General features: G+C 49.2%; 1 protein-coding gene across 1 annotated transcript in view; it reads right to left on the reverse strand.

Moving 5' to 3' along the window:
* The window catches only part of LOC119979710 (cubilin-like), a 162,284-nt gene that overhangs the window by 31,940 nt on the left and 117,538 nt on the right, over nt 1–12,806 (reverse strand). The window contains exons 19-21 of the mRNA XM_038822270.1: nt 11,813–12,021; nt 9,920–9,934; nt 2,987–3,137 (exon numbers count right to left, since the gene is read on the reverse strand). Coding sequence (XP_038678198.1) covers nt 2,987–3,137; nt 9,920–9,934; nt 11,813–12,021 — 375 coding nt within the window. The remainder of the gene's footprint in view (nt 1–2,986; nt 3,138–9,919; nt 9,935–11,812; nt 12,022–12,806) is intronic.

Below are 12,806 nucleotides of genomic sequence, written 5' to 3' on the forward strand. Positions count from 1 at the left end.
TGGCAGCAGAGATGGGCGCTAGGACCAGGGACCCCACGGTGCCGGACACCGAAGGGGCAGGGGTGAGGGGGTGGGAGAGGGAGATGCAGGGATGGCGCCCACGCTGCCAACAGGGCCCACCGTGTAGCCCATGGAATCTAGTTGAGCATGGGTGTATGTGCACCATGCTAACATGTTGGCCTTCACCCCTGCAGACTATGGTGTTTGGATTCAACCAGCAATGGCAGCCACCCTGGTGATGGTCGCAGCTCTGCGAGATGGCCTCCAGTTGCGTGAGCGGGAGCCGCTCGAAGAGGATGGGGAAGCTGCAGCAGCGGAACGGGCTGCAGAGGAATGGGCTGCAGATGGGCAGGTGGCAGTCGCACAGGCTGAAGGGCCAGCCACCCAACAAGCCGAGGAGAAGGAGATGCCAAGGAGGCACATCAGGCCTCATGTGTATTGGCAGTGCCTGTTATAAGAGGTCCTTCCGGACCGGGCATGCCACCAGAGACTCCAGTTGAACAGAGAGACAGTGTGACATATCTGCCATATGATCGTACATTTGGCACTGCAGGGGTATGAGGGAGGACACCCGCTCCCAGTGACTGTCAAAGTGACGGTTGCCCATAACTTCTACACGACCTGATCCTTCCAGTCGCCAAGATGGGACCTGTCCAGGATTTCACAGGAGTTCAAAGTGCTGTGGTGTTCCGGTACCTCCTCTGCGGAAGTCACTTCAACAGGCCCCATCACCGCCTCCTCCCTCGGGGTGCCCAATGGGCCCCAGGCTAATCCATGGGACGGGGGTGTGACTGGAGCCATCCCCTGAGGTCCCGTCCTCCACCCCGCCACTGCGGGTCCTAGAGGCCCACTCTGGTCTCGACCAGGGTCTGCATGCTCGTGGCCATGGAGCACAGGGAGTGGAACATCTCCGTCTGGGACTGCACCACATCACATTGTGACTCTGCCAACACCCTGTGGGTCTGTACCACATCAGCCAGTGACTGGGCCGCCTCCCTCTGGGACTGGGCCGCCTCCCTCTGGGACTGGGTCACCTCCCTCTGGGACTGGGCCGCCTCCCTCTGGGACTGGGCCACCTCACCTCGGGTCTGCAACGCCGGCCAGTGCATGGGCAATGCAGCCTACATTCCCAGCCATGGTCTGCTGTGACTGGGCCATGCTGAGGAGCGCCGCTGCAATGTCCAGGTGCTCTGGCACATTGTGCCTGATAGGACAGCCCTGTCCTGGGCCTCGGCCACCGGCTGCACAGAATGCCCCAAGCCTTGGACACGCTAATCCATAGCCGAAAACATTGCCCCCAATGCCTCCACCACGGACATCGCCCATGTGGTGTTGGCCTGGGTGGCATGCATGGCCGGCACCACACCCTGCTCGTGCACGTGGCTAGACTCCGCCACCTGCACTTGCAGGTGCCGAATGCTCGCCGTTATCCCCTCTTGTAGCCCCTGGCTCTCTGGCTGTACTTGGACTGTGCCTGGGGCTGGCTGTTCCAGAAACCCAGGACCAGTTGAGACATCAGCTGGTTCCTGGGGCCGGCCTGCCCTCCGACCATCCAGCCCCTTGGGTGCTCCTACCACAACCTGCTGTACTGGATCAGCTGTATGGTGCACACCAGACACAAGAGCTTCTTCACTAATGTGTCCAACCGAGGTGATAGTCTCTGGGATGGTGGAGGGTGTAGGGGACAGCTGTGACAGAAAGTCAGTGTCATCTTCCAACCCGGGCTCCAGGGTGCTCCAGGGGGGTTGGGGAGGGGGGGGGGGGGGGGGCGGTTAGTACCAGGCGCATGACCCTAGCCACCCTGAGGAGGTCGTGGAGTATCTTGCGGCACTGCATACCAGTCTGAGTGACATTGTCCACAGCGCTGACCGCCTCTGCCACCTACACCCAGGGACGGCGAATCAAGGAGCCTGGCGGTCATCCTCCCGGGCCAGGGTATAGGGTCATCCTTCTCTCCTCCACGGTGTTCAGCAGGGTTTTCAGCTCAGCGTCCCTGAACCATGGCGCTGCTCTCCTTCCAGCCTTCTTGTTGGCTCGGACGGTGTGTGTGGGGGCAATGACCGTTGAAGTGCCTCATGAGTGCTCATCACGGACCTGACGAATGCAGTACTGTTTTTCCTGGAATTGATTGTGTTCCACGTGGCGACGGTGCTCGCCCATTAAGAGTAGCTGAATCGGTGCAGGTGTTGCACCGATTTTCTGTCGTAAAGCGCCACACATCCTCCACTACGTCAACAGTTAGTCTCAGAAATGGAGAATCCAGCCCTGAGTGTTTATTGGTTGACTGAACAGGATTAAATATTAGCGATTAACTTTTTTAACAATTGGTTCATGAGCTGTAGGTATCACTGGCTGCCTAACTGATCATCTCCAGCTGGAAGACCGATGGCTGGTCAGACATCAGCATCTTTCATTATTTGGATAACTCAAATCCTGATTAATTCTCCAATCTTTGAGCCAAATACATTAGCAGGTTAACAGCTGTTTAGGTTCCAGCTGAAACATTTGGCCCAATTTTTACTCTGTGCAAGTTGATGGTTTCTGATTGGTGCATTTTATCCAATACTGGGGAAGCAGACATAGCCTTTGAATGAAGAGAACATTTACAAAACTTTATAAAGGAATATAATGTATAAATATATGTATAAAGAATGTGAGAAAAGAGAAAAGGAATTAGTCTAATTGGACAGCTCTGTCAAAGACCCACTACAGCCACAATGGGCCGGAAAGGATCCCATATATGTTGTAATATTCTCTGATTCTGTAATACAGATGGACAGATGGTCTGATACATCGCATGGGTCAGTGTATTTCCATTCTGGAAATTTTACATTGTAGATCACTATGATTGTGCTTTCTCATTGACAAAACAAAAACATTAACTATGGGCCAGGTTGAATCTAAAGGTATTCAGACTGTTTGGTATCTATTCAGCACTAGCTGTCTCTGGCAGTTACAATGAGCAAGTGGAAACATTGTTACTTACTGAAAACCATCCAAATTCAAAGTAATTGTGTGCCGTTTTTTCACTTGTATGTACCAAATGCATTCGGCATTATTTGGATATGGTTCTGGATAATTGGGGCTGGTAAAGGATCCACTCTCAGTCTCAAGCCTCCCTCCACATGTTATTCCATCTAGTTACAATGAGAAAATGAGAAAATTCAGCAGGATAGTGTTGGAAAAAGGAGAATAAATGCAAAAAATGTGGTAAAGTAGGCCACATTGTAAAGGCCTAGTGGTCACACCTGGTGGTTCATCAAAAGAAATGTACCAAGAAAAACACAGCTAAGTCTGCTGGTCAAGTTCACCAGTTAAGTGATGGAACTGAAGACTCATTAAGGGACAAGATGTCAAGTCAGCTTAAAGAATTCAAGCTTGGTGTCTTTTCAGTGAAAGGAGATCAGCAATACTTTTGGGTGGATATGGGACCAGCAGTATCACTCATACCTGAGACAATATACAGTTAGAAGCTAAAACATCTACCTTTTCAACCATCAGATGTCACCTTGAGGACATACACTGAGCATGTCTTGCCACTGAAGGGATACAACATGGTGAATGTAGAACTAAATGGTCAATAAATGGAGTTGCCTCTCCACGTTGTCCAAGGAGACTTTCTAGCATTGTTTGGGAGATCATGGCAGCGCAGTTGCACAGTGTTTAGCACAGTTGCTTCACAGCTCCGGGGTCCCAGGTTCGATTCCCGGTTTGGGTCACTGTTTGTGCGGAGTCTGCACGTTCTTCCTGTGTCTGTGCGAATTTCCTCCGGGTGCTCTGGTTTCCTCACGCAGCCCAAAGATGTGCAGGTTAGGTGGATTGGCCATGCTAAATTGCCCTTCGATTAGGTTGGATTACTAGTTTAAGGGGATAAGGCGGGGGTGTGGCTTAATTGGGTGCTCTTTCCAAGGGCCGGTGCAGACTCGACGGGTCGAATGGCCTCCTTCTGCACTGAAAATTCTATAATTCTATAGTTAAGGAAGAAAAAGCTAAACTGGGCCGTCGTGAACCAATTTGTTGATTGTACGAACGATCAATAACCACTTCTGAAGAAGTAACCTCAGGTATTCAAAGAGTCACTTGGATTCATGACTGGAATTGAAGTAAAACTCAAGGTCAAGGCAGACAGGTTGCCTAAATCTCTTAAAGCGTGCACTGTACCATCTGCCATCTGGCCAAAAGTGGAAGAAAAACTTGAGAGGTTAATTGAGATAGGAATCATGGACCCTGTTACCACCAGTGACTGGGGGACAAAATTCATTCCTCTGTTAAAGAGGCATAGTTCAATAAAATTTGTGGGGATTTTAAAACCAAAATCAACCAGCACTATGTGCTGACCATTATCTTCCACCACTTTTAGAAGATCTATTCGCTGGTCTCTCAGGAGACCAAATAATTAGCAAAATAGTTCTCAAGTATATCTTCAGATGAATGTGGTTTTCCATTGTGATTGTCTGCAAAAGGGCAACAAGTTTGTCAGGGGGAAAATGTCCCCCCCCCCCCCCCCCCCCCCCCCCCCCCCCCCCCCCCCCCCTGATTTGTGGACTCTTATTTTGGAGGGGGTGATCCGTGGTTTTGAAACAGTCTTTGTTTGCGTGGTGGAGGGCGGGGTCCACGGGGAGCCATTTGCACAGACCAAGGGGAGAAAGTGAGCGAAGGGGTAGACAGGAGGAGCTGTCAGGCAGGAGCAGCCATGCTGCCAGGTAATGCTAGTGAATGGAAGTGAGGTGGGGAGGTGGCTGTGGGGGTTAGGCCAAATGGGGATGGGGGTGATGGAGAGGATGAAGGGTTGGGGGAGGGATGGTTGAAGGGTGGTGTGATGTGGCAACGTTGGAGAATGAGTGGGGTCATGGACAGAGAAGGGGGCCATCTTGGATGGGCCCAGTTCAGGGCAAAATTAAAGGAAGCGGAACTGGAAGGGGGGGATGCCGGACAGGAGTGGAGGCACAAGCCTCTTGCAAGGTTCGTAACATGGAATGTACGGGGATTGAACAGGCCGGTGAAGAGGTCTCAGGTCTTTGTGCACTTTAGGAGCTTGAAGGTGGGGGTGGTCTTTCGGCAGCAGATGCACTTCCGGGTGAAGGATCAGGTTCCGTTGAGAAAGGGATGGATGGGTCAGGTATTTCACTCGGTGTTTGATTCAAAGTCGCGCGGGTTGGCCATCCTGCTGAGCAAAATGACGGGGGGTTTGTAGGAGCCAAGGAAGTGCGGGACTCGGGTGGAAGGTACGTGATAGTGAGCGAGGTGTTGGAAAGGATGCGGTGGTGCTAGTGAACGTTTGGTACAGCGTGCGGTTTGTGAAGGGGTTGCTGGGAATGGTTCTGTACCTGGACACGCATCAGTTGATTATGGGCGTGATTTTAGTTGTGTATTAGAACCAAGGATGGATAGGTCGAGCCCCAAGTCAATGGCAAGGTAGAGGATGGCGAAGGAGCTGGGAGGAATTATGGAAAGGGTGGGAATGGTGAATCCCTGGAGGTTTAGGAACGTGGTGGGAAAGGGAGCACTCCTTGTTCTCGTACGTGGTGAGCCGAGCGGTGTTGGTCGGGGCAGAGTACGTGGGAATCGTGATTTCAGACCATATGTCACACTGGCTGGTGGTTAGACTTAGTTCCAGGCAAGAGCAGAGGCCAAAATGGACGTTAGATTTTGGATTTTTGGCAGGCAAGGGGTTCTGTGAGAAGATGCGGTTGGTGATCAGAGACCATGTGCAATTGAATCAGAATGGGGAGATATTAAGGCCACATTTGGGGAGGCATTGAAAGTGGTGGTTCGGGAGCTGGTTATCTTGTTCAAGGCGCACAGAAAAGTATGGACAGTTATGGAACAAGATAAGAGCCGGACAGGAAATATTCGAATGCCCCCACCAAGGAGGGGTTGGCGGAAACAAAAAGGTTACAGGGGCAGTTTGACAGGCTGACGATGGGTAAGGCAGTGGGGCAGCTATGGAGGGCAAGGGGGTGCAGTATGAATATGGAGAAAAGGCTAGCCGTATGCTAGCCCATCAGCTACGGAGGCAGGCTGCCTCCAGGGAAATTCTGAGTGTGCAGACAGGAAAGGTGGAGGTAGTGTCAGAGCCACAGAAGATTAAAGAGGTATTCAGGGACTATTATGAGACGCTCTGTTGGGCCGAACCGGGTGAAGGGGATATGGTGTGGTTTTTGGATGAACTGGAGTTCCAAAGGCTGGATGAGGAGAGGAGGCGCTCGGGATGAGAGAGGTGATGGAGTCGCAAAAAGCCCGAGGGCCGGACAGTTATCCGGGGAGTTCGGCACTGGAGAAGAGACACTGACCCAGGTGTCAATGACGTTAATCCCAAAGAAGGGGAAGGACCCATTGGAATAGATGTGAAAGTGTTGGCCAAGGTAGTGGCGGGGAAGTGAAGGATGCCTTCCCGGAGTGGTAGTAGCGGGAATAGAGGATCAAACGGGTTTTGTAAAGGGCAGGCAGTCTTCCAGTAACGTAAGGCGGTTATTAAATGTGATTATGATCCCGTCAAAGGGACGGGCAGTGGTCTCTGTGGACGTCGGGTAGACTTTCGACCGGGTGGAGTGGAGGTACCTGTCGAGCTCCTGGGAAGGTTCATTTTCGGCCTATTGTTTGTGGCGTGGGTGCATCTGTTGCATGTGGCCCTAGTGACGAGCATACAGACAAACCAACTGAGTTCACGGAACTTCGGGTTGCACAGGGTAACGAGGCATGGGTGTCCATTGTCACCGCTGTTATTCGCGCTGGCGGTAGAACCCTTGCCGACAGCCATTAAAGGGTTAGTTGAGTGGCAGGGGGAGTAGGGAACACCGGTGTCCCTCTACACAGATAACCTGCTGTTGTTCCTGTAGGACTGATTGGAGAGTTTGGGGAGAATTATGGACATACTGGAGAGGTCTGAGGCCATCTCGGGCTATAAGCTGAATGTTGGAAATAGTGAGGTGTTTCTAATGAATGCGGCTGATTGGGGAACCAATCTTGAGATTGCCATTTAGGGTGCCAGGGACAGGTTTAGGTATTTGGGGGCTCAGGTGACAGGGGAGTGGGTGACGATGCACAAATGGAACTTGACAAGGTCGGTGGAGATGGTTAAGAAGGATTTTAGGAGATGGGATATGCTACACCTGACATTGGCGGGGAGGGTCCAGGTGGTGAAAATGAATGTTCTGTTAAGATTCTTGTTTATATTCCAAACCCTTCCAAACTTCATTCCGAAGGCCTTTTTCTGGAAACTGGATGCAGCGATTTTGGAGTTTATATGAGCGGGGAAGGTACCTCGAGTGAAGAGGGCCTGTTACAGAGACAGAGGCAGAAAGTGGGTTCAGTGTTACCAAAGTTGTTGCACTATTCCTGGGCAGTGAATGCCGAGAAGGTGAAGCCTTGTGGGAAGGAGGGAGATTAGATGGAGGGGTTCCAGCCTGAGGACCGTGGTGACAGCGGCACTTCCACTGGCACCAAGGAGGTACATTGTGAGCCCGGTGTCGAGTCCACGATTAGGGTGTGGAACCAGTTGAGGTGGAACTTTAGAATGGAGGGGAGGTCGGTGCTAACACCGTTGTGTTGGAATCATGGGTTTAAGCCAGGAGAGATGGATGGCATGAACAGGAGATAGAGAGAGAAGGGCTTGGCAAAGGCGATGGCTCTATACCTGGAGGGGAGGTTTACAAGTTTGGAAGAGCTGTGAGAGAGGGTGGAGTTGCCGAAGGGAAGCGAGTTCAGGTATATGCAAGTGAGGGACTTTACACGGAAGGAATGGAGAGGGTTTTCAAGCTTCCAGATGATACCCTCTTGGAGGAGTTGCTGCGCCCAGACATGGAAGGGGAGGGTTGGTTTGGGGATATATATGGGAGGCTGGGGGATCAAGGGAGAGCATTAAGGAGAAATGGGAAATGGAACTGGGAGGGGAGATAGGATGGGGAGTGTAGAGTGAGGCAATGCGTAGGGTGAATTCAACCCCATGTTCGAGGATGAGTTTGATTCTGTTCAAGGTTGTGCATAGGGTGCATATGACTCGAATGAGGATAAGAGGGTTTAGGTGCATTTGTTCTGGAGCTGTGTGAAGTTGGAGAGATACTGGGAGGGGATGTTTTGGACACTATCAAAGATTGTCGGGGTAGGGACTGGGCCGGACCCTATAGTGGTGATTTTTGGGTTGTCAGAAATGCTGGAGCTGATGGAGGGGAGGAAGGCCAATGCTGTGACCTTCACTTCTCTTGTTGCCCAGTGAAGGATTCTGTTGGAATAGCGGTCGACATCGCCATCAGTGGGGGCTGCCTGGCTGGGCGACCTGTACGACTTTCTCCAGATGGAAAAGATCAAGTTTGAATTGAGATGATCAGCGGAGGGCTTTGAGATATGGTGGGGACTCCCATGACCACATTTGAGGAAATGTTGTCGTGGAGTGTGCGCGGGAGTGTGGGGGGAGGAGGGAGGGGAAGAGTAGAGGGGTGAACAGGGGAAAAAACCTGCACAAACTGTGAACTGTGGAGAATGTTTCCTGATTTATTTATGTTTTTGTAACTATTTATACTTTTGGAATAAAATACATTGAAAAAAAGAATATTTAACACTCAGTCTTGCCCTGCTTTGAACAAAGTCTGTTATAATCAATATTATATTTACACATGTCAATCTGTGGCACACTCTGTGAATTCACATACATGAAATACAAATTTTTGATTAATTCCACCCAAATCAAGAACCTCACCTTCTCCAAACTTAATTCCTTTTGCTACTTTTCAGCGCACCCGATGAATCTGTTGATACATTTTTGCAGTCTACAGCCTTTTCCCACACGAGCAACTATATGACCAATTTCTGCATCATCTGCAAACTTCTCAATCATGACGACTACACTTAAGCTTAAATCATTGCCGTACCTCGAAAAACAAAAGAGCCAATACTCAGCCCTTTAAAGCCCCAAAAGGAAGAGAACTGCAGTTATAAATAACCACCACCTACCATGACCCTCTTCTTCCAGCCACAGAGCAATTTTGGATCCAGGTCCCTTGGATCTGTTACAGTCAAGGACTGTTACAGGCCTGACCAGTCTGCCATGTGGGGCCTTGTCAAAAGCCTTGTTAAAATCCATGTAAACAACATGATTCACTCATTCCCTTCTTACCTCCTCAAAAATATTAAACATTGTTGGAAACACATTGAAACTGAAGTCTACAGCCTTTTCCCACACGAGCAACTACATGACCAATTTCATAGATTATCATAGAATTTATCATAGAATTTACAGTGCAGAAGGAGACCATTCGGCCCATCGAGTCTGCACCGGCTTTTGGAAAGAGCACCCTACCCAAGGTCAACACCTCCATACCCAGTAACCCCACCCAACACTAAGGGCAATATTGGAAACTAAGGGCAATTTATCATGGCCAATCCACCTAAGCTGCACATCTTTGGACTGTGGGAGGAAACCGGAGCACCCGGAGGAAACCCACGCACACACGGGGAGGATGTGCAGATCCGCACAGACAGTGACCCAAGCGGGAATCGAACCAGGGACCCTGGAGCCATGAAGCAATTGTGCTATCCACAATGCTACCGTGCTGCCCATCTGTATCATCTGCAAACATCTCAATCATGCCAACTACACTTAAGCCTATATCACTGCCATACCTAGAGAAACAAAGAAGCCAACACTAAGCCCTTAAGACCCCCAAAGGGAAGAGCACTGCAGTTATAAAAAAAAACATCATCTCCCATGACACTCTGCTTCCAGCCACTGAGCCAATCCTGGATCCAAGCTACTTGGATGTGTTACAGTCAAGGACTGTCACAGTCCTGACCAGTCTGCTTTGTGGGACCTTGTTAAAATCCATGTAAAAAACATGATTCACTTATTTCCTTGTTACCTCCTCAAGAATCTTACACCTTAGTTGGAAACAGCATTAAAACTGAAAATTCTGTAAATACTCACCAAGCCCAGTGGTAACTGTGGAGAGAGAAAAACAGTGAAAGTGCTTCAGATTGTGACCTTTCATCAGAATTGTGCGGTCAGTTAAAGGCCTTTTCCTGACTTTCTGGACTGTCATACTTGGACTGTGCCTGGGGCTGGCTGTTCCAGAAACCCAGGACCAGTTGAGACATCAGCTGGTTCCTGGGGCCAGCCTGCCCTCCAACCATCCAGCCCCTTGGGTGCTCCTACCAAAAAGCTAAACTTTTCCTGACTTTCTGGACTGGGGTCTCGCTTCTGTGTGGGGAGAACAGCAGGTAAATCCTGACAGAATGCCCACAGGTTAAGCAAGGTGGGGTCCCCTATTAGTGCTTTCTTAAAGGCCCATGGGGGGGCTCACTGGTGACAGTGTTCATCCCGTGACAACGGCATCACCGACCCACGCTTATTTCTCCCTGATTTTCCCCATAAAACTCAACCCAGCCCCGATGACCCCAGACCCCACTGCCTGGTCATGGGGGCACTGCCCTTGCACTGCATCCTCTTTTTCCAGGTGCAACCTCAGCAGTGGCCATCAATGCCGGTGGTACTGCTGTAGCTCTGAGTTAATGTGTCCATCTGTTTGGCTAACAGCTCCTGGGGGTGAGTCGCCCTCCTCAACACAAACCACAGCCCAGCTGACAGGGTAGGATCCTGAATGTCACAGACTGTTCAGGTGCAGTTGCCTCAACTTTCAAAACCAGTTCTTTTACTAATTCAGCCCTTGCTAGCCTTGTATAGGCAGTGAGCCACCAGCGTCACCTCTTTCTGAGAAGGCCCACCTCATCTTGCAGCCTCAGCAGTGGCCATCGATGCTGATGGTATTGCTGTAGCTCTGAGTTACTGTGTCTATCTGTTTGGCTAACAGCTCCTGGGGGTGAGTTGCCCTCCTTAACACAGGATGGGATCCTGGATGCCACAGACTGTTACAGTGCTGTTGTCTCCACTTTTAAACACTTCATTTTCTAATTCCAGCTGTGCTAGCCTTGTAACTCTCAGCTATGTATGTACACTGTAGTGATTCCAGCTTCTGCTCAAGCTCTGAATTCTGGAGCTCAGGCTCCTCCAGCTGACATCAATTTCTTCACACATGGTTCCTGAGGACATGAGAAGTTTAGCAAGTTTCCACATAACACAGTGAGTGGAATCGTGTTTAGGCGACAGGGGTCTCAATCGGCAGCTGCCTAGGCAGTGAGCCACCTGTGTCACCTCTTTCCGAGAAGGTCCACCTCATCTTGCATCATTCAGGAATTGAACAGGCCAGGAACTGGCCATCCGCCAGGATGAAGGAGACAGGGTGCAGAGGTCCTGCCTGCTGCGAGCTGCCATCAAATCAGAGGCTTGCAGCTTTCTGAATTCAGCAGCAGCACTGGGGATGCACTGCTGCTGCCAGGGCAACACCTACCAGGGGCCTCAGATCGAGGATGGACCCAGGCACAGGTGAATTTGTCCTGTGAAGCAAGAAATTCCCAGATATTTCAACCAGGAAGATTTGGAAAATATGCCCACAACCTGTTTACTTGCTCCTCTAATGTTCTTTGATGAAACTAAACTAATGAATTGGATTCAATTAAGCTGAAATACAATTGATCTATGCCTTAGTTGGTGCCTAGTGGCTCCTTGAAACTAACAACACATTTGTGCTAATTTAAACTATATTGAACAAGGGTTAGGTGGATTGGCCATGCTAAATTGCCCGTAGTGTCCTAATAAAAATGTAAGGTTAAGGGGGGGATTGTTGGGTTACGGGTATAGGGTGGATATGTGGGTTTGAGTAGGGTGATCATGGCTCGGCACAACATTGAGGGCCGAAGGGCCAGTTCTGTGCTGTACTGTTCTATGTTCTATGTTCTAAGACAGAAAATTTTACACACTTACTTTGGAACAACGGCTGAGAGTAGTAATATGCAGTAAAGCCAACACTTGTTTTCAGGTGATCAGATTTGAAACAAATGGTCATAGTGTTGGACGATGATGTAAATGTGTGGTTTGATCCGGTACATATTGTTGAAATCAGAGGAGAATTTGTTGAAGCTCCATCATATATTGCAACATAATCGTTTGTGCACCGCAATGATACTTCCAGCCTGGGGAGACAAAGATAGTAAATTGAAATTTACTATAGTACTTATCTTTTATAATTAACAATTTACTTCATAAACTGGGCAACATATACACACACATCTACAAACAACATTAAAAGAATAGGATATGTATTGAATAGATAACAAAGTATCAACCATGGAGCAGCCATTCGGTAATCAATCAATTGGAACTAATGATTAGGTATTGGACATTTGACTCCTTGAGTCTGTTCCATTATTTAGTGTTTGATCTTTGACCTAACTCCAAAGACTTGCCTTTTCCTCACATCGCTTCAAATCAATGGCCGACAAGATTTTATCAATCTGAGTTTAAATTAAGATTGATCTAACACGATCCTGAGTTCCAAACTAATACCATCGTAAAATAGTTATGGCACAGAAGGGGTGGCCATTTGGCCCATCGTGTACATATTGGCTCATTGGAAGAGCAACTCACCATGTCCCACTGCTCTGCCTTTTCCTCGAACCTTGGCAATCTTTCACTTCAGAAAATTAACAATTCTCATTTGAAGACTTTGACGTGAGCTTAAACGTTGGATTCCTGGTATGATTGTGGTAAATCTATACTGCACTTGCTTAAGAACCAAATAAATCCTTCAGATCTGCTGCCTTGAACAGTTTGTCATGGTTCAGGTGTGGTCCAACCAGGACTTTATATAGCTGCCAAGTGACCTCTAATCACTTATATTCCATTCCATATGATATAAAGGTGAGCATTCCATTAGCCTTTTAAAATATTTTCTGTTCATGTTTGCTATTTTTGTATA

Source organism: Scyliorhinus canicula, chromosome 16 (assembly GCF_902713615.1).
Source record: "Scyliorhinus canicula chromosome 16, sScyCan1.1, whole genome shotgun sequence".
Lineage (NCBI taxonomy): Eukaryota > Metazoa > Chordata > Chondrichthyes > Carcharhiniformes > Scyliorhinidae > Scyliorhinus > Scyliorhinus canicula.